At 43.7% G+C, this 19,242-nt stretch overlaps 1 protein-coding gene across 1 annotated transcript; it reads right to left on the bottom strand.

Moving 5' to 3' along the window:
• Nucleotides 1–23: 23 nt before the first annotated feature.
• On the bottom strand, nucleotides 24–15,357 carry ppp2r2d (protein phosphatase 2, regulatory subunit B, delta). The gene is made up of 10 exons (XM_035533695.2): nucleotides 15,155–15,357; nucleotides 14,861–14,935; nucleotides 7,917–8,014; nucleotides 7,485–7,650; nucleotides 7,142–7,254; nucleotides 6,590–6,767; nucleotides 6,172–6,336; nucleotides 3,360–3,529; nucleotides 2,986–3,077; nucleotides 24–2,522 (listed from the first exon to the last, which is right to left on the bottom strand). The coding sequence occupies exons 1-10, from the start codon at nucleotides 15,159–15,161 to the stop codon at nucleotides 2,243–2,245; spliced, it is 1,344 nt and encodes a 447-aa protein (XP_035389588.1). The 5' UTR covers nucleotides 15,162–15,357; the 3' UTR covers nucleotides 24–2,242.
• Nucleotides 15,358–19,242: the final 3,885 nt, after the last annotated feature.

The following is a 19,242-nucleotide window of genomic DNA, read 5'->3' as shown; positions in this document are numbered from 1 at the left end:
AAGTGGCAAACAGTGTCCCAAACTCAGGTAAACACAATTAAAATTTATTTAACTTTGGTCAAAAATAATCAAACAAGTGTACACTTCCACAATGTTAGCATCATTATTTAACAAGGAACATGGCCAGAGAGAGTACGTCCTTTGACCTGTCTGTTCCCTAATTTATAGAGCATCACAATCAATCAACTATACAACTTTGTACTTTTTAACTGTTAAGTTAACTTTTGTGATTTTTTTGATCGGTTTGTCGCTGCCTGCCACAATCTAGCAGCGCACAAACAGTGCATCTCGTCTCTGTTAAACCCATGCCCTGACAGGACACCGCTGAAGGGTTGCCTTTTTTTTTTTTGTTTTTTTTTTTGTTTTTTTTTAAACGCACAAATTTTCGTTGCTTATTGAGTATTTGTGCAGGAGCACCTCAAGATCAGTGCACGGGTCACGAAAAATCGAAATTCGGTTGACTGGAGAAAAGCCAGCTTTGTTTTAGAAGAGGCACTCAACTCTGCTTCCATGGATACAATGGGTTTTTCCCCCCAAAATGTTCTGTTTCTCACCAACGACCACCAGATGTGTTTTAGTGTCCAAATATGAAGCCACACGTACTGTAGCAGCAAATATATGCAACAATGGAGTGAAATTACCCATCATGGGTGGGAGAAGGGATTCGGGGGAAGAGGGGTGTGAGTGTGTTGATGCCATTTAATATTTACGGTTACTATGGAGAATCATTATGGGATTCTCCCTATAGTCATACAGAGAGATTTAAGGCTGCACGATCCCTTTTTTAAAAACAGAATTCCAAAGATGGATCTCAGAGTCAACGGCAATACTGACATTTAAAAATGGCCAAACGTCCTTAATTGCACAGTGTAACTGCAGCTTCAAGTAGTACTATACTGAGAATCGCTTTCTAACCAGCTTCTCGCAGGGAAGTGTCCACCCAAGGCCCAGTTTCTCCGCATCTTCCCAGCTGTCCCAGACAGAACACTCTCCCTTGGAGGGTCTCGCCCGCTGGGCATGCCCGCAGCACATCGGCAATCCCCAATCACAGAAGCATGCTTTACCCGGGAACTGGGCTCTGTTGGTACAGGCCGCCATTTTGGCACGCCGACTGCAAACGTGTGGAGGAGGATGCTGGGGATATGGCGCTCCCGTGGGTGGAGCTCTCCTTTAAGTAGCTGGTAAGATATCAGCAGGATGACTTCACATTTCATCACTGGCGCGCCAAATCCACATAAATCGCAGAATACATGCAGATACAGAACACACACTGGGAGGGGAAATGAGAACAAACCAACCCACAATACAACCAAAAATAAACCCATACATACCTGCTCTTAATGTAAAAAATGCTTTCGCTTTGTAGTTTTGTTACTTTTATTAAGTGGTTTGACACCAGACGGTGTGGTTATATATAGACAGTCAGTGAGTAGATGTTACCATGTATGAGAAATAATAATAATAATAATAACAATAATAATAAAACTAAAAAGTCCACTGACCAAAATGGAGACCTGCATTAAGTGCTTAAAAGATAAAACACCTGGACCCATGAATGAGGCCAGAGAGGAATGTTGACATGCATCGACAAATATGTTTCTGAAAGGCCTGGCTTTCCAGGCCACAGAGACCAGCCGCTGGCTCCGACATACCAGAGAGACCAGCCGCTGGCTCCGACATACCAGAGAGACCAGCCGCTGGCTCCGACATACCAGAGAGACCAGCCGCTGGCTGGGAGGGGGCAGGTACTCTCCACATTTCAGGTCCACAAATAGCAAAAACTAAGGCTCAGACTTAAAACGAGGGAGGGGACAAATGGGGGAGGGGGGTTGAGTGTTGATTTGGCCTCCGTGTTGCGTGCGGTTTACCCATTCTGCTCAGCAGTGCTTTGGGGGGACGGACCTAGATAAGGATGCATGTGTTGGCCTTTTCCTGGTTTCTGATAGAGTGTTCTGGAAGGGGGCGGGGGGGGGGGGGGGGGGTGACTATGCCCAAGAGATGAGGCATTAGTAAAACAAATGCACAGTCTCTTACTTCCCTCGGTTATGAGTGACAAAACGAGCGAGTGCATCTGTTCTTCCGTCGGGTAGGACAACAGGGCTGCAGCTGCTCTTGCTGACTTAAGGACTAGGCTATGGAAAGTAGAAGGTTTTTCGCGCGTCCTCTGTCCTGCGCCAGGAGAATAAACGGTGGGGATGCTCATTTTCATTTTCTCTCCTTTTTCTCCCCATACTCGTTCTCCTTAGTTAATTTTATCCTGGAATATATACAGGTTGTTGGTAGCGGCCACCGCTATGACGTTCTCCTTAGGGTGCCAAGCAGTGTGAAGGATCTTCTTGTTGAAGTCCAGGCTGTCCACGCTGATCTCGTCCTTCTTCCTCTTGCCGCCAGTGCACACCTTGCGCGGCTTGAGCATGGCGCGGGGTTTGCTGTTCTCGCGGGACGCCTCCAGCGTGATGTCTCGACGCGTGTTCCTGTCGAACATCCTGAAGAAGTTGTTGTAGGAGCCCGTCATAATGGCACTGCGGGAGAGAACGGGACAGGAGAAGGGGCGTGAGGTGCAGCGGTGATGAAGAGCGGATGGGAGAGGTCACGTCAGCACCGGCCATGATCATTATTGAACCATAACACACACACACACACACACACACACACACACACACACACACACACACACACACACACACATACACACACACACACATACACACACACACATACACACACACACATACACACACACACACACACACACACACACATATACACACACATATACACACACACACACATATATACACACACACACACACACACACACAGAATATATATTAAAAAAAAGACAAGTCCATCAAAGCATGAATATCAGATACAAAGCTGACCGTTCTACTCAAAGTAACAAAATGAACCTCACTCCTCAGAAGTTCAGCGTGTGTGTGTAAATGTGTACATGGCGCAAAATGGCACGTACAGGGACACTCGTACCTGTCTGATCCGTTCCAGCAACACTCGAACTTGTCAAAAATGCAGTCGTTCTCATACAAGGAGCAGAGCTTGCTGCGCAGGTATTCATGAACCTGCGAAAAGGACACTGCATGAGAACACTGTCTACTGACGCCGTTATACTGCTGCAGACGATCAAACCAGGTTTCTGATGTTTAATTTCCTTACATAGCTGAACCTGGTAAGGCCTGGCTATACAGGAAGGCGTGTTGGAGCTCAAGCCAGAGGTCTCGACTAAAGCCCTCTGCTCTAGAGCGCTTCTTCAAAAAGCTTTCTAGACTTAGCCTGTCCATAAGAACCCTGCACGAGATTTCTAAGAGAGTCTCTCTAAGACGCATCCCAGATTGGAGGAGTACCTGGTAGGTCTCTACTGGCCGGTTCTCCATGTTGAGGTCCCACACCTTTACAGAGAGATAATCCCGAGTCATCATGTATCGGCCGCTGTGGCTGAACTTGACGTCTGATATGGAAGAGATGATTTCTGAGAAGAACGACCGGCTACTCGGATCTTCTGGTTCTTCAAAAACTTTTGTGGAGGAAAAGAGAATAGCTTTTAAATCTTAGAAAGACTACTTAAAGATTAAGTTGTACAGCTCTAACTAAGGGGCATGCAAACAGCATGGTGGCACTTAGGGGTGGGTGGTAAGAAGGTAATGCCGTATACACCGGTATTTGAAAATGGTGTTGGTGATCCAACACCATAGCCACAATATTTCGAATTGCCGACCTGCCCGGTTTCTGTTCCACGTCTATCTTTTATACTGACGACAACATGTTCGCTGCATGGGGTTGGATTAGAGGGTGAGTCTAGAGGGTGGAACAAGCTAATTCCAAAGAAGAATGCTACAGCCACAATTTGGCAGCATATTGGATTTGTTCCAAATGAAAAGGGAGAACTAGCAAACCTTGATGAACCTGTATGTAAGATTTGCTTAAAAACAGCCGCCAGTGAAGACAGAAATGCATCAAACATACATTCCCATCTAAAATTGAAGCCCCCTTTATCGCTTCACAAATGCCGCGGACCTCAAAAAGAAACGCGGTTACTGCTGGCAAAGCCACAACTGCACGGTCACAAAACACTAACAAGAACTTCTGCCAAAGCCACAAATACATAAGAGACAGTGTGAGATGTACATTAACCGTTACAAAATATCTCGCTAAAGAAATGTCGAAAAACCTTCATTTAAAGCGATCCCAGACTTTTACAACAGTTAGACAAGTTGCACAACACATGCTGCTGTCCAGTGCAGACAGCTATTCACTCGCAACAGATATGTGGTCATCAGTGAACATGACAGCATACAAGTCACCGACCATCCACTTCATCACGCCAGACCGGAAATTACAGCCTACAAGTCTCCAAACATTTTTCCCGGAAAGTCACACGGTTGCCGACATTGCTGGTGCCCTAGGCGATTCATCCCGAGGACGGCAACAGGCTGAGAATAAGCCCTCACCTCTAACTACAGACAATTGAGCCAACGTTGCAGCTGCTATGAAGCTTCCGCTTTGGTTAAACTGTTTCAGTCGGTCTCAATTTGGCAGTGTCGAGTGGACTGCAAGTGCAAAGTGGAAAAACAGATGGCGCTCCTGGAGTTTGCCGTGCCATCACTGCGGCCCTTTCCCACCGCTGGCATCAGAAGAGAACTGTGAAAGAAAAGCAGACTTGGGACTTCCTCAACAGTCTGCTCAGTCACTATGATGACAGTCTTGTAAAAAATAAAGTCTCGAAGAAAGGGTTTTTTTTGTTGTATTTTTACGTATATATTTTATATCGTCGTAATAATACTGGTTAATGATAAACGTTTCTAATAACATATATAAAGTGCAGTCTATAGACCTATACACAAAAAGCATTGCGTTCCATTATGCCGTTTTTTTAATGTGCGTTCTGAACATTGGTGTAAATAACTGAATAAATCAATTAAATAAACAGACAATATTTTATTCAGACCACATAAAATATTGATTGATGTGTTTTTGACAGGACTGCGATACGCATTGGGGCACCAAGTAGGCAGGGAAAGCTATCCAACACGCTCTGACTGACCATAGACGGAGCGACGTATCCCTGACGTGACAAGATGGACGTTTTACAGGCCAGTTTACTAATAGTTCGCCTGGAGAAAACGGTCTCCAGGCCCTCTACACTTCCCATTCTAAAGATGTGCAGCAACATGGATGTGTTTATAGCTTTATGGTTTAAATCTTTGTTTATTTTTGAGATTTGCCATATTGTAGTGTAAGGAGATATAAATAACATTTTAAATGTTCTGATTAATTTTTCAAATAAAACACATGCTTTTTTTTAATGAAAAGTGAATTGGTGTGTTAATCCCTGCTCCCCAAACTCCTGGTAATACATTCTACCACAGCATTTAAAGATGGGATCACAGGACCAAAAAAAAAAAAAAAGGTGAAGCCAACCAAAAGATCAGGTTTGCATGTCCCCTCAGAAAAGCAATTTCAATTTAACTTAACTTAAAGAAAGGGATGTATAAATATGTGAAGAAATAATATTCAGAATTCCTGTAGGTGGGCCATTACACTATGGGTTTAACTAATTTAGGAAAGATTATGTCGGGGGTTGTTCTCCAAATATTTGACTTATGCTGATTTAAATGTTTCCCCACTTCTGCAACAGAAATGCTTTGGGCACTGGAAAACGAAACCACCACCACCACCAAACTGAATGTATGGTTCCCAGATCCTGGTAATGTGATTCAAAAGAGGTCAGACAGAAATCACAAGAGGGTAACGTTGTTTCTTTTTTGCACCCACCCCCAAAGTTGTCTTAAAGGAATTGGGATGGAAAGTTTGATGCCAAAAACAACACTCATCCATTAAATAAACAAACAAAGCATTTTGTCCCACTAAATATGGCAAAAATATTACTTACACATTACAACCTCATTACAAATGCTGCGCTAAAGGGCAGAACAGCCATGCAGTGTTCCTAAATGTACTGCATTCAATTAAGTGTAGATGCACACTGTTGCCCTTAGGAAAACAACAACAACAACAACAACAACAACAACAACAACTCTATGAAAATGAATGACTGAAAACCTTCATAAACAAACATGTGAAAAACTGTAAAAGAATCAGCAGAAACAGACAGGTTGGCCCTGGAGAGAATGAAGGCTGGAGACGGGAGTTGCTCACATTTGCTATGTCTATCACAGAGCGCCGCGGCTCGCATGTCGCAGAGTCGGATGGTGCCTTTACTGCTGCTGTACACGAACACGTTGCACTGGTGGGGATGGCACTCAGCAGCCGTGATCACCTCTGTCAGCTCCTCCATGTTGGCAGGCTTTATATCTACAATATCTGGGGGAGGGGGGTTGCAGTAAAGGAAAGCAACAGAATGCAAGTAGACCAGACTGCCAGGGTTGGGGCTGGCTGGTGTGCACGTGTGTGTGTGTGGGGGGGGGAGAGGATGTGAGTGTTTACCAATCATCTCAAAATTGACCGAATTGACAAACAGTGAAAAAACAGTGCTAAAACAATGATTGCATCTCAAGTTTAATTTTCCCTCCAAAACTGAAACCCATGTCCAAACACATGATTAAAGAAAGGATACTAAAACTTCTATCTGTGATTTCTAAGTGCCATAGGTTTATTCTTAGGTCATCTGCAGAAAGGTATGTTTCATGATCGCTATTTACTGAAATGGAGTTGATGTGGTATGTGTGCGCATTTGCGAATATTCTCCGTGGACTGGCCTCCACCATCAGGTCCATGGGCATCAGCACAGGCACCTGGAGAGGGAAGAACCAAATCAACAAATTCTTAAGCAAGTAACCTGGTAAGAGCTAACTATGCACTCATAAGTATTTTTAAATTGTGTCTCAACATAGCTGATCTACTGGTTAAGGGTCTGACAAAAGTATTGTAAAAGATTTGTCAAAGCTGAATGAATGCGCACTCTAACCGAACTTTGACCCCTCATACAGGAACTACCTGCATGAGCCTTGAACATACAGAATGAAATGACAGGCCTTGAACCGATTCATCGTTTAAATGTCACCGGGCCACGCAGCTTATTGTCTTTGAACAAGAAGTCCTTTTATGTCTCCAAAGAGAGGCAGGAGACAGGAAAAAGAGTGATGGTGTGTTGCGGGGGTTAACTTGCCCTTAGCGTTGTGATTCTAAACGGGTCTCGCAGGCGGCCGTCTTCGTCTTTAAGATTGTAGCCCTCTGCTCGTTTGTCTCGCTCGCTGATCTTCCACAGCTTGATGGTTTTATCTTTTCCAGAACAAAACAGGGAAGTCATTAGCAGGTTAAGGACACACCTTTAGCCATCCTTACAGCACAAGTCTCTAGCAACAAAGGCACAGAGATACACCACAGAAAACCAAGAACTGATTTAAGATTAGATTTTTACATCAGACACACAATTGTTATACCACCTTCACTATAAGAAACAAAACAAAGCAAAAAAAAAAAAAAAAATAAAAAAAAATAAACAAACTTACCGTTTGTGGAGAGCAGAAAGTGCGCAGCATTCTGTTGGGGGAGCCATCTGATTTTATTGATTTTCTCCTCAATTTCTAAACTTTTCAAATAATCAAATTCAGGTTCATGACTCTGGAAAGTGCTGTACACATTGTACTCTCCTCGTGAGAGCGGGCGGTTTTTACTCTGAAGGGGTGAGAAGAGGGAGAGTTCTTTTACACGTGGTGGTTCTGAAAACAGTGACAGAAGTCAAACTCAAGCCATGTCTAGCTGATGAGAAGGGATGCTAGTCAGCGTCTCCAACTCCCAGTGTGAAAGTCACATTTTTGCAACCTTTTTGGAAAAGAATGGAGGCGAGCATGCAGACGGAGTGCCACGGAGCATGCACGGGTGCTCCTTCTGGAGGAATCCCACGTCCATGCTGGAAGTGCCTTTCACCCAGTGCAACCTACCTCTTGTTCCCTTTGAAATATGACGACTCGCCCTCCTTTGTCTCCTGTAGCCAGCAGTTCCCCAGAGTAGTTAAATTCAACCGTTGAGATAATGTCCGCTGGAATACAAAAGATGCACAAAACACCACAGGGAAGGATCTCGGTTAGCAAGTTAGCAACTGCATGAGCCAGAGCCACTCATATGAACAGCGATTCAGCAGAAAAGTGGGCGGTCTCCGAGACGCGCTTCGGCTCGATACACTAGACTGACTTTCCCTTCCGGCCTGTGTAAACTGTTCTGCCGACCAGGTGAATCAGATGTAATTACGTTGTGTCACTTCCATAGTCTTCAACACACAAACCAGTGACATTACATGTTGAACGACACAGTAGGCAATTTACAACAGTCAACTTCCTACACCCGGCCCCTTGGGTTAAAAATACACTTCTGAGGCGAGCAGGACTGAGAGGTACAGCAAACATGACTCACTGTTCCTGAGGCAGGATACTCAGCACAACATGGTCACCGAAAGCCCCGAATTCAACAGAACATGCGCGCGTACACACACGCACAAAAACTTGCCTGCGAACTACCCTGTTTTAACTGAGCTTCTACAGTGTAGCAAGGGCTATTTATACCAAAATAAATATAAGGCATGCTGGCGAGACACGATTGTATGCGAACCAAAGTTAGCATTCCTCAATTATGCATTAATCAATTCTGGTAAAGCAGGAAGGGTGGGAGACTAGTGATATCAATGGTGCAGATAAACACTGTGGTGCAGAAATGCGCCGCACTACATTTCATACGCGTTTTATATATTGTTTGTTCAACGTTACAATGACGAACACATTTATAGCCTCTTGCACCAAGTCTATGCATTGACCAGTACCACAAAAAAGGGCAGAACAATACCAGTAAGGAAAGAAGGAAAGCCATGCATTGCTGCAACCTCTCACAATAAACAAGGACCCAGGCTGGCTTTCTGTGCACGCAAACACTTAAAATGATCCAAACACTACGAAGACTTTGGGAAATGGGGCCCTGATTAATAGTGCGTCTGCCACAGACAATCCTGGACGACATGGCCAGCGTGGCTCTGGTGTAAGTGAGGGGAACATGGCGATGGAATGAGGCAATTTACAGGCAGCGACAGTAACAAATCCAAGATCACCTGCTGCCAATTCTGCCAATCAGCACAGTTGAGGGCAGTTAGGTTCTCGGAGGCAACGGAACCCCAAAGGAGCAATCCCAGCCCCACCGCACCCCACCCTGGGACCACCAACCAAGATGGCTGCTGGAGTAGGGCTGGAGACAGCTCTCTTGCAATACATTAGGCTTGTTCCGGATGGAGGAGGCACGCGCTACACCAACAACTAAGCCAACATCATGGTTTCTGCATAGACAAAAAGTTAGCACAGTATTCCCATATAAACTAAATGCAGTACGATATTCAGCAACATACAAGATTCGTGAGGCAACATTGTGAAAACAGAGTTGTCAAATAGATAAACATGTTTATCTATTTGACAACTCATGAAAAAAAAATCAAAGTGCTCACGGAATGTGTATTCATGCACAAAGGCAACATAGCTTGTGGACTGCAACTGAACAACTTGTGTTATTCTTGAAGTGCTGGTATCACAAAGCAACTGTACAATTTTAACGTGTTGAGCACTCTGACCAATCCCAACCTGGGATTGGTCAATCACGGCATTCATATCAATTAACAAACCAAATGTTTTGAGTACAATATGATCACTTGGTAAACTCGGGAACCACACCTGCATTTATTTCACCTTCACTTCAGTTATGCTGTTGCCTGTTCCTCAATCCTACATGAAGTTGTGAATTTCCTGTCTGTCAGCTTACAGTTATTGTCTTTTTTCAGCTGATGAAACAGTCTCAACTAGTTTAGGTCATGCTATATAAACTGTCTTACATTTATGGCATTTAGCAGACACTTATCCAGAGCGACTTACAAAAGTGCTGTCACTTACTCATAGAATATCCTAGTACAGTAGGTTAGAGTCCAACATAACAATGAACTAGAATACTGTAGAAAACAGGGATCAATGCTGATACCTAGAAGAGTCTTAGACTCTTCTACAAGTGAACACTTACTTCAGAGTTCAGGAGAAACCAAGCAAGTTTGCCAAGGGATTTCTCCACTTAAATTTAATTCACCAACATGTCTACAGCTTGTTGGATCTAACTCCCCAACAAGTCTACTGTCCGTTAGATGCAATCTGTCAAAGTAGCAGATATATTAACAAGTTAGCCTTTAATGAGGTTATACCTTCAAAATACAGCATAAAACATAAGACAGTAGAAAATACAGCTCTACCTTAATTATGTGGAATACAGCAGCAAGCAGGCATAACTAATAGCACACACAATGTGTGTTTGAAGATACAATACTCGCACTACACTCCCTGTGAACACCACGCCGCTCATCAAAGATGAAACGTTAATCCCAGTGACATGTGTGCTGAGATATTCAATACAGAGATGGGGTAATGCACCATGCAATACAAAAAGATGTGACCATCACATTCTGTGTTCAATGTGAGGTCATGCGCATTGCAATCTTCCATCCCGCAATCGCTCCATTCTCTCCCCCTCCTCAGATCTTGACCAACTTCCCAAAATGCTGAGTCAGCAGAGCACGCAGCTAGCGAGGATGACAGACATGCACGTACCCATGCTGGAGCACGGGACACCGCCATGCTAGTGTTCGGACAGGCTGCAGTCCGTCGCGGTGCTTTGACGGAACAGTCTACAAAAAGCAGCCAATTCACGTTGCCACCTCTCCTGCCAGGGCAGACGGCAGCCGCGCGGTAGCCGTTTCTCGGAAAGCTCGGTAAATCAGATGAGTAAGCCATTACGGGAGCAGCACAGTCATTAAATCAACCGGGTCTTTCTCCCTCTGCTTTTTCCAACACATTTCTTGGAGGAAGCAAGGGAGTGGGGGGGGTTTAAACCGCAGAACAGCACACTTAAAGATAAGGCACACTGCAGCACTGCAACATCAGCAGGAAAACACAGCAGCAGCAGAAAACAACAATAAACAGCAACGGCAATACTAACAGCAGAGGGGCTGCAGCGTCAAGGGCCAGCAGACATCTAGTGAAGTGGCACTGCAGGTGACCAGCCTGCAGAGTGCCACCTCTGCAACGACAAACGATTTGCAGCAAGGCGGACTAATTTCAGCCATGCAGGGCTCATCCTACGGCGACCGACACGCAGCATCACCCGTCCCGCATGGAGATATTGTTTTAGAAATAAAATACATAAATAAATAGATAGAGGAATAAAATCGCTTTCAAAAGCAAAAAACAGCAGGACATCATGCACCAGCCCCTATGGGACAAAGAGAAAAACGGCGAACGGGACCACGGCCGCCCAGAGGCGTGGCGGGAGGAGCGGAGACGTACCCATCGTGCAGCGCGGGGGTAGGCCATTCTAGCTGTGTGAAGGCTTTGGCAGTCAGCAGGGGGGGATTTAGGTGACTGGGAGAAGCCGACGAGGCAGAGGCGACGGTGCTACGCCGCCCGTCGCGAGCACGTGTGAGGCAAGTCTGTCGATCATGCCGGACGCGTGGGCTGGGAGAGGAATCCCGCGCCAGCGAGAGACGGGAGAAGCCTTGCAGCGATGCGCAGTGAGCAACAGCCGCATGACGCTAGCACCGCCGTGGCTACAAATATAGCTACTCGCTCTGGGATTTGAGGGGGGGGGGGGGCATACAGCGTCTGTTCAAAAGCAGATTCCTACAGGACTGACAACACTCCAGTCAGAGCACCTGACTGCACCCTGTCTTCATACCGGCAACTAGTCAGCACAAGCCACAGGGCCATATCATTGTTCTCTCCAGCAAGAGGGTGGGACCACAGAAATTCGCCTCGGGGACGACAATTCATCCTGCATGAGCGCTACAGTTTAGCGTCAGCATGCTGAAGCAGCTTTTCTGAATCACTTCTATCTTTTATCATATTTCGGAACTAATTCACCTAGACAACAGGATAACAATCCAATCTCTCATTTAAATAGCACATGTAAACCTTTTTTTTGCTTCCCATCTGGGTAATAATTTGTTTCAGCACCATTCCCACTGCTTACAAACCAGGAGCATGAGGATAAATCAAAGCTCTACCGGTACAGACGCTTCCCGTCATGCTGCGGGGTTAGGTCCACCCATGGAAAGATCAACATGGGCGTCAAAACCTCCCAAAATGACATGAAAAAGGGGAGAACCTTGAGGAAACAGCTCGGCAGCAGGGCTGCTGCAGTTCCACAAAGCAAAGCACGGGAAAGACAAACTTGGCATGGGCTAGAATCCTTCACCAGCAATATCACTTGGTCTGATCTGGGGGCTACCATTTCACACACATCCAAGCTCAATTGGCCAAAATATGCTCAACATTTTCTTTAAGAACACCTAGTAGATTAGGCCAGAACCTGGATCGCAAGTCTGAGAACAGACTACAATACATGAATGAGACAAAAAAATGTTAACACGGGCACCAGACACCAACTGCTATGAAGGCAAATTAATGGTAATAAAAAAGTAATAATGGCTCTATGAACATGGGAATTATCCTTTCAGAACACTAAACATTCCCAATAACAAAATATACTGTAAAATTAATTGAGGAATGTTTATGCCAACTAGGCTACATTTTGCTGCCTATTTGAGTTTGAACCATTATTCTTATTTGTCAAAAATGAATTGTTGAACACTGCAATATGATCTGCAATTCTGTACAAGACAGAGGATTACATTAAAAATCAATCTAGAATCCAGTTTTAGCAAGATCACGCTTCTTCACTAGTGTAATAATGTATCTACAAACTTATCAGTTTTCCTGTATGTATTCAGAACCTCCTTTTGACAGCAAGGCCATCATGAACACGTATAAAATAAATAGTTTATTTTCAGTGTTTACGACCCTCTATAAAGCACTAATAAAAGCACATGTATGCAGTCAGCCTACAGGCTGAAAACAGACTGCAGTTAACTACATCTACACACTGTCCCAAAAACTATTTGGCACCAACAATTTGACAGACACTGCAGAAAGTACATAGCACTCATATGCTCTCATTTCATTCAATTCACACCAAAGAGGCACAATGTCATTAATCCCAAACTAATGATAAACCAAGTGGTTTTGCAGATTACAAACATGCGTTTGTGAAATATATCTTTCTAAAAACAAATGCTGTAAATTCTGCAACATCAATTCAGCAATAACTTGAATGACATTTTGTCCAGAAAATATAGGTTTACATGGTACTGTTAGCTATATGCCTGAAAACCACTATTCAAACCGAAAAATTATTTTCAAAATACAGATGCACTGCCATTTCATTCCTGAGAACAAGCAACTTGACAGCCAAGCTGGAGCAGGAAGTCAGTGTCCAATTAGAAATCCACAATTAACATAGAATTTCAGTTCTTGGCATCCAAGACTCGCACCTTGCATGGAGCCGTACGTGTATAGCTGGGTCATGAGGCACGGTAAGCTTAGGCACCACATACTGTTCTCACACACAGAGCAAAAAGCATCATGAGATCACCTTGACACATGCAGCCACCTACCTCATCCATAGCCAGTAGGAAACACAGCTAATATAAAATGGCTTGCTCCCTCAAACAACTTCGCTCGAATTCTCTGCCCTTCTGCTTAGTAGAACTTTCTCTCAAAGCTACAGCCTTCACACATCCTGCCATTTTTAAAACAACCCCCACCCTGCCGTGCCGAATTTTAAATAAAACATGATCAAAGGATCAATAAATTGAAACAAATAGGTGCAAGTTGACTGCACTCTGGGCAAGGGCTCCATGACATGCGCATTTTGCCTTAATTTGAAAGCAAAACCGATATAAGTAATATTATTGGACGTTACTGTGCCTGGCCCTGCTTACACAAGACCTCACAGCTAGACACAATAAATGCTTCGTACTTTTCATAGCACGTTCAATAGCAGACCCACACACACCAACAATGACTCTCTGAAATGGCCTTACTAAACACAAAAAGGGGGAGAAGACTGGGTCAATTGTCAAAGCAACCTATGCACTTCTACACATTCTTAGTACACAAAGACTGGGGTTGTGAATGGGTGTCACTTAAATCATCAAGCTATAGAAAAATAGGCATTTGAGCAAAGAAGGAGGAGCTATATAAGCTTGAGAAAAGAACGTGTGGTCCTCGATGACGCTTATAAACAATGTGGTATCCATCAATACGTTTTACACTTGATATGAATTTATTACCAAATAACACCGGATAGAATGGTGCTAGGAACAGTGCACTAAACCTACAGGCCACATCTTTTATCCATCACAACACAACACCAATTTAACGGGATATGACATTTTCAGGAAGCTTAATAACTAGAGAACAATAACCATCTTGGTGCTTCGGAGCCCTGGCTTCGACATTACTGCTTGCATTCACCTCTCTAGCATGGCTAGACCTGTTAACCCTGGTGAAGAGCACTGGCCGAACACGTCGGACGGGTTTCTTCTGAACATGCAACGCTAGCCACGTTACAACAGAATGTGCAAAACTCGCAAACCACAAACACCCGAGAAGCTGCTAACAACGTTACGCCTCGTACTTCTACCCATCTAACCTACCTCGCTAGATAGAGACGGAACGAGGTTTTCTCGCTTCTTCTGCCGACCTGATACGCTAATGCTAATCACCCATGCGAGGAGCCCGCTGCAGCCCCGCTAGCCTGTGAGGCTAACGTGCTAAAATCACATCATGCATTACCCCCCACGGCACGCAACGGACCTAAACCGGGACGCACCCCCACCCGAGACCACGAGAACCACATATTTATACACGCGGGGTACGCGCGCGCGCCGACTTTAAGCCGAAGGGTTAATGTGCAGAAACGGGAAGAGCACGCGCGATTACCGTGCAGAAATAAGAAGAGCACGCGCGCTCACCTTCCGCCACATCCTCGTCTATGGCTCCCTTCACTTGGGAGAAACACCACTGGAAATCGTTCCCTCCGCCGACCCCTGGAAATGAACAACATGTTAGTCCGTTACGCTTAAGCGCCAGCGAGCATCGGTAATCAAACCACCTCCTCTGCAGACGAACGTGCAACCGGAACATCCGAAAGGACACGATTTATGTTCCCCGTAGCTCGCGGGGTACGCGTGCGGCGCTGGTAGTAGGCCGCGCTGATGCGAGCAGGGCAGGATCGGGCCCCCGCCTGCAAAGTTTTGCAGCCTTACCTGCCATCGCTTCGTCCTGCACTGAATGCGGCGTCAACGCGGCCTGTTCCGAACCCAAGCTCGCTTATCGCCGTTGAACTGCAGTGTGAGCAAGTCGGTCGGAAACCGGATTTGACGGGAGAATCAGCGCGACCAGGACCGCCCGTGATTTTTATTCCTTTTCAAGATGGCGCACGCTGCCCGTCGACATGATGCTGTGACGTCACGCCCCAGAGGCAGCGCTGGAGCTCGTGTGCGCAGAATCGCGAATCTTCAAATGGTTATTTTACCCCCAGACGCTTCTGAGGTGTGCGGATTGAAGACGCCGAGGTCTGCGCCAACTTGGAGAGAACGTATTTAAGCGTGTGTTTTGAAGTGTTTGAAGTTCCACAAAAACGCCCACTGAATGGAGAGGATTCGCTTATTAAAAAGTGGTTTCTAAAATCACATTCCGCAGCTTGTGTGACACTTGAACACTCTCCAACTAGGGCTCTTTTGACAGTCCAATGCATTTATTAGGTTCTCACAGCAGATATTAAAACACATAAAACTTTATCGTTATCACTATAGATAGGCTAGCTAACTTGTAAAACCAGTGAGATGGTATAGATGTGAAATAGTAACTGTTTTTTTTTTTTTTTGGTACACCCCCCCCCCCCTCTCTCTCTCTCTCTCTCTCTCTCTCTCTCTCTCTCTCTCTCTCTCTCTCTCTCTCTCTCTCTCTCTCTCTCTCTCTCTCTCTCTCTATATATATATATATATATATATATATATATATATATATATATATATATATATATAAACCAGACAGTGGCCCTTCATTTCAGCAAAATGCTTCTGAATTAGTAGTAGGAGGAACCAGTCTATAAATGAAAAAGTAGATGTTTAAACCACAACATTCATTCCCTGAGGTTTCAAGAGTGTGTAGATAAGTTCTTTTTATTTGACTTTCCTAATTTCACTGCTGCCATAGCAACAACTGGCAATGCATATATGTCATTAATGCACTGTCCATTAGTATTAAAATGCCTTGCCACTGGTCCAAATGGTTCAAAAGTGTTCAATAAACTGATCAGAAAGCCTTCTCTTGGTGTCTTGTTTGTGGTAGATTATTGAAGGATGCTTAAAAAGGGATGCAATCTCTACATCATCTGAAGTATTTAAGTATAATATTAGTCACAGTTGTGTTTGTAGGATGATAAGTGAGACCCAAAAGAATTTTTACTGTCTTAACAGCAGATTGTTTATAGGTCAGTGCATCCATTCAAGTGCCAGTCCTCCACCAGTATCTTAGTATCTTACCTGTTCCCAGGACTGCACACTTCTGGACAGAGATCTAGGATGTTGTTCCTGGGATCTGTTGAGCCACTCTCCCAGTTTGGGGAACACAGCCCCTAGTATTCCAGTTACCATGGGAACCACTGTTGTCTTCACCTTCCACATCTTTCCTAGCTCTTCTTTCAGCCCTTGGTAATTCTTGAACTTTTCATTTTCCTTTTTCCTGATGTTGCCATCACTCAAGATTTCTACATCTATCACTACAGCCCTCTTCTGCTGTTTATCTGTCACTGCTATGTCAGATTAGTTATCCAATACCGTTTTGTCTGTATGGATCTGGAAGTCCCAAGGATCTTAGCTTGATCATTCTTCACCACCATCAGAGTCTATGCCAATTTTATCTTGGAACCTCCAGCCCATATTCAGCACAGATGTTTCTGTATACTATACCAGCCACTTGGTTATAGTGGTATGCTCTGCATGCTTGCATCTTGCATCCTTCTTTTATGTGTTAGATTGTCTCAGGAGCATCTTTGCACAGCTTGCATCTAGGGTCCTGCCTCTAATATTTAGTTGGACTGCCATTAGCTTTGATTACGGCACACATTCGCTGTGGCATCATTTCCACAATCTTCTGCAATGTCACAACATTTATTTCTGTCCAGAGTTGCATTAGATTTTCCCCAAGATCTTGTATTGATGATGGGAGATTTGGACCACTGCGCAAAGTCTTCTGCTGCACATCGCAAAGATTCTCAATGGGGTTCAGGTCTGGTCTCTATGGTGGCCAATCCATGTGTGAAAATGATGTCTCAGGCTCCCTGAACCACTCTTTCACAATTTGAGCCTGATGAATCCTGGCATTGTCATCTTGGAATATGCTCGTGCCATCAGGGAAGAAAAAATCCATTGATGGAATAACCTGGTTGTTCAGTATATTCAGGTAGTCATCTGACCTCATTCTTTGGGCACATAACGTTGCTGATCCTAGACCTGACCAACGGCAGTAACCCCACATCATAGCACTGCCCCCACAGGCTTGTACTGTAGGCACTAGGCATGATGGGTTCATTACTTCAGCTGCCTCTCTTCTTACCCTGATGCGCCCATCACTCTGGAACAGGGTAAATCTGGACAAATCAGACCACATGACCTTCTTCCATTGCTCCAGAGTCCAATCTTTATGCTCCCTAACAAATTGAAGCCGTTTTTGCCAGTTAGCCTCACTGATAAGTGGTTTTCTTAAGGCTGCACAGCTATTTAGTCCCAAAACCTTGAGTTCCATTTGCATTGCACATGTGGAAATGCTCTTACTTTCACATTAAACATATCCCTGAGTTCTACTGTTTATTTTTTACAATTTGATGTCACCATACGTTTAAGTGATTGCCAATCACGATCATTCAAGATTTTTTCCAACCACATTCCTTCCTCGAAGATGATGTTTCCCCACTGTCCTTCTACTTTTAAATAATGCGTTGGACAGTTCTTAACCCAATTTCAGCAATCTCCTTAGATGTTTTCTCTACTTGATGCATGCCAATAATTTGACCCTTCTGAAACAGATTAACATCTTTTCCACTACCACAGGATGTGTCTTTCGACATGGTTGTTTAACAAATGAGAAGCTACTCCCTGCATCAGTTAGGGTTAAATAACTTATTGCCAGCTGAAACATAATCACCCATGCAGTAATTATCCAATGGGAGGCTCTTACCTACTTGCTTAGTTAAATACAGGTTGTGGCCTTTTTTTTTTTTTTTTGGCCAGGCAGTGTATCTATCTATCTATCTATCTATCTATCTATCTATCTATCTATCTATCTATCTATCTATCTATCTATCTATCTATCTATCTATCTATCTATCTATCTATCTATCTATCTATCTATCTATCTATCTATCTATCTATCTATCTATCTATCTATCTGTGTGTGTGTGTGTGTGTGTGTGTGTGTGATAGAACTGTCTGAACTATCAAATATTACAAAATTCTAAGTCATTGCATATTTACTTTATCATTTTAGCATACTACTTAAAGTCTGTGTGTTACTCTAAAATAACATTTATCTGTTTAAAAAAGGATTCTGGTTTAATAAGGTACAAACCTGGGAGAATTGGTAAAGAATGAATTGATAAAAAAAACATGGCATATGCAGGATCATTTGACCAGAATCATTAACCTTTGTGATAAAATTAGTCTTAGTTTAAGTTTGCACTATGTGTAATAAAATGCAAAATCATACAATCTGACTGTAAAAATGTAATGTAATGTAATGTAATGTAATGTAATGAACAATATAACAAGGAACAGAATAGTTTGAATTTCATTGTTCACTTTTCTTTAGTGGTCCCTGCATGCAGTTAGCAATTAGCTTTTCAAATATTTTTTCATGTTTGTTTTTCTAATGATTTTTGATTTTCAGCATAATAAAAGTGGGTGTTAACATACAAAATGTTGTCTAAATGTTAAGATGTCCTGCTGGATTTTTGGGGCAGTCTTGGTGTGGTACCTTGTTTAAGGCAGTTTACCTCCTTTATTGAATATTGAATACTATACTGAATACTGAATCAGCATTGCTTATGTCCCCTGCAAGATTAATTTGTGTGCCTCCCTTCAACATGATCAAGTGATCAAGAAACCTTGGCATGGATTATAGAAGTGGAATGGAGCTAGCTAGTGTGAATAAAACCAGGAGGGTACAATTGTATTAGATTGTTTATTTGCAATAAATAAATAAATGGAACACATCTCTGAATAGGTGCACTAATTCAATTGAGACTTAAAGGGTATTCAAGTGAGATATGGTAGTCGAGTCTAACTTGATCATA

The sequence above is a fragment of the Electrophorus electricus genome, chromosome 15, assembly GCF_041902795.1.
Source record: "Electrophorus electricus isolate QZ-2024a chromosome 15, ASM4190279v1, whole genome shotgun sequence".
NCBI classification, from domain to species: Eukaryota; Metazoa; Chordata; class Actinopteri; order Gymnotiformes; family Gymnotidae; genus Electrophorus; species Electrophorus electricus.
The sequence above is the reverse complement of the archived record's forward strand: the minus strand, read 5'-3'. Positions and strand labels throughout refer to the sequence as shown.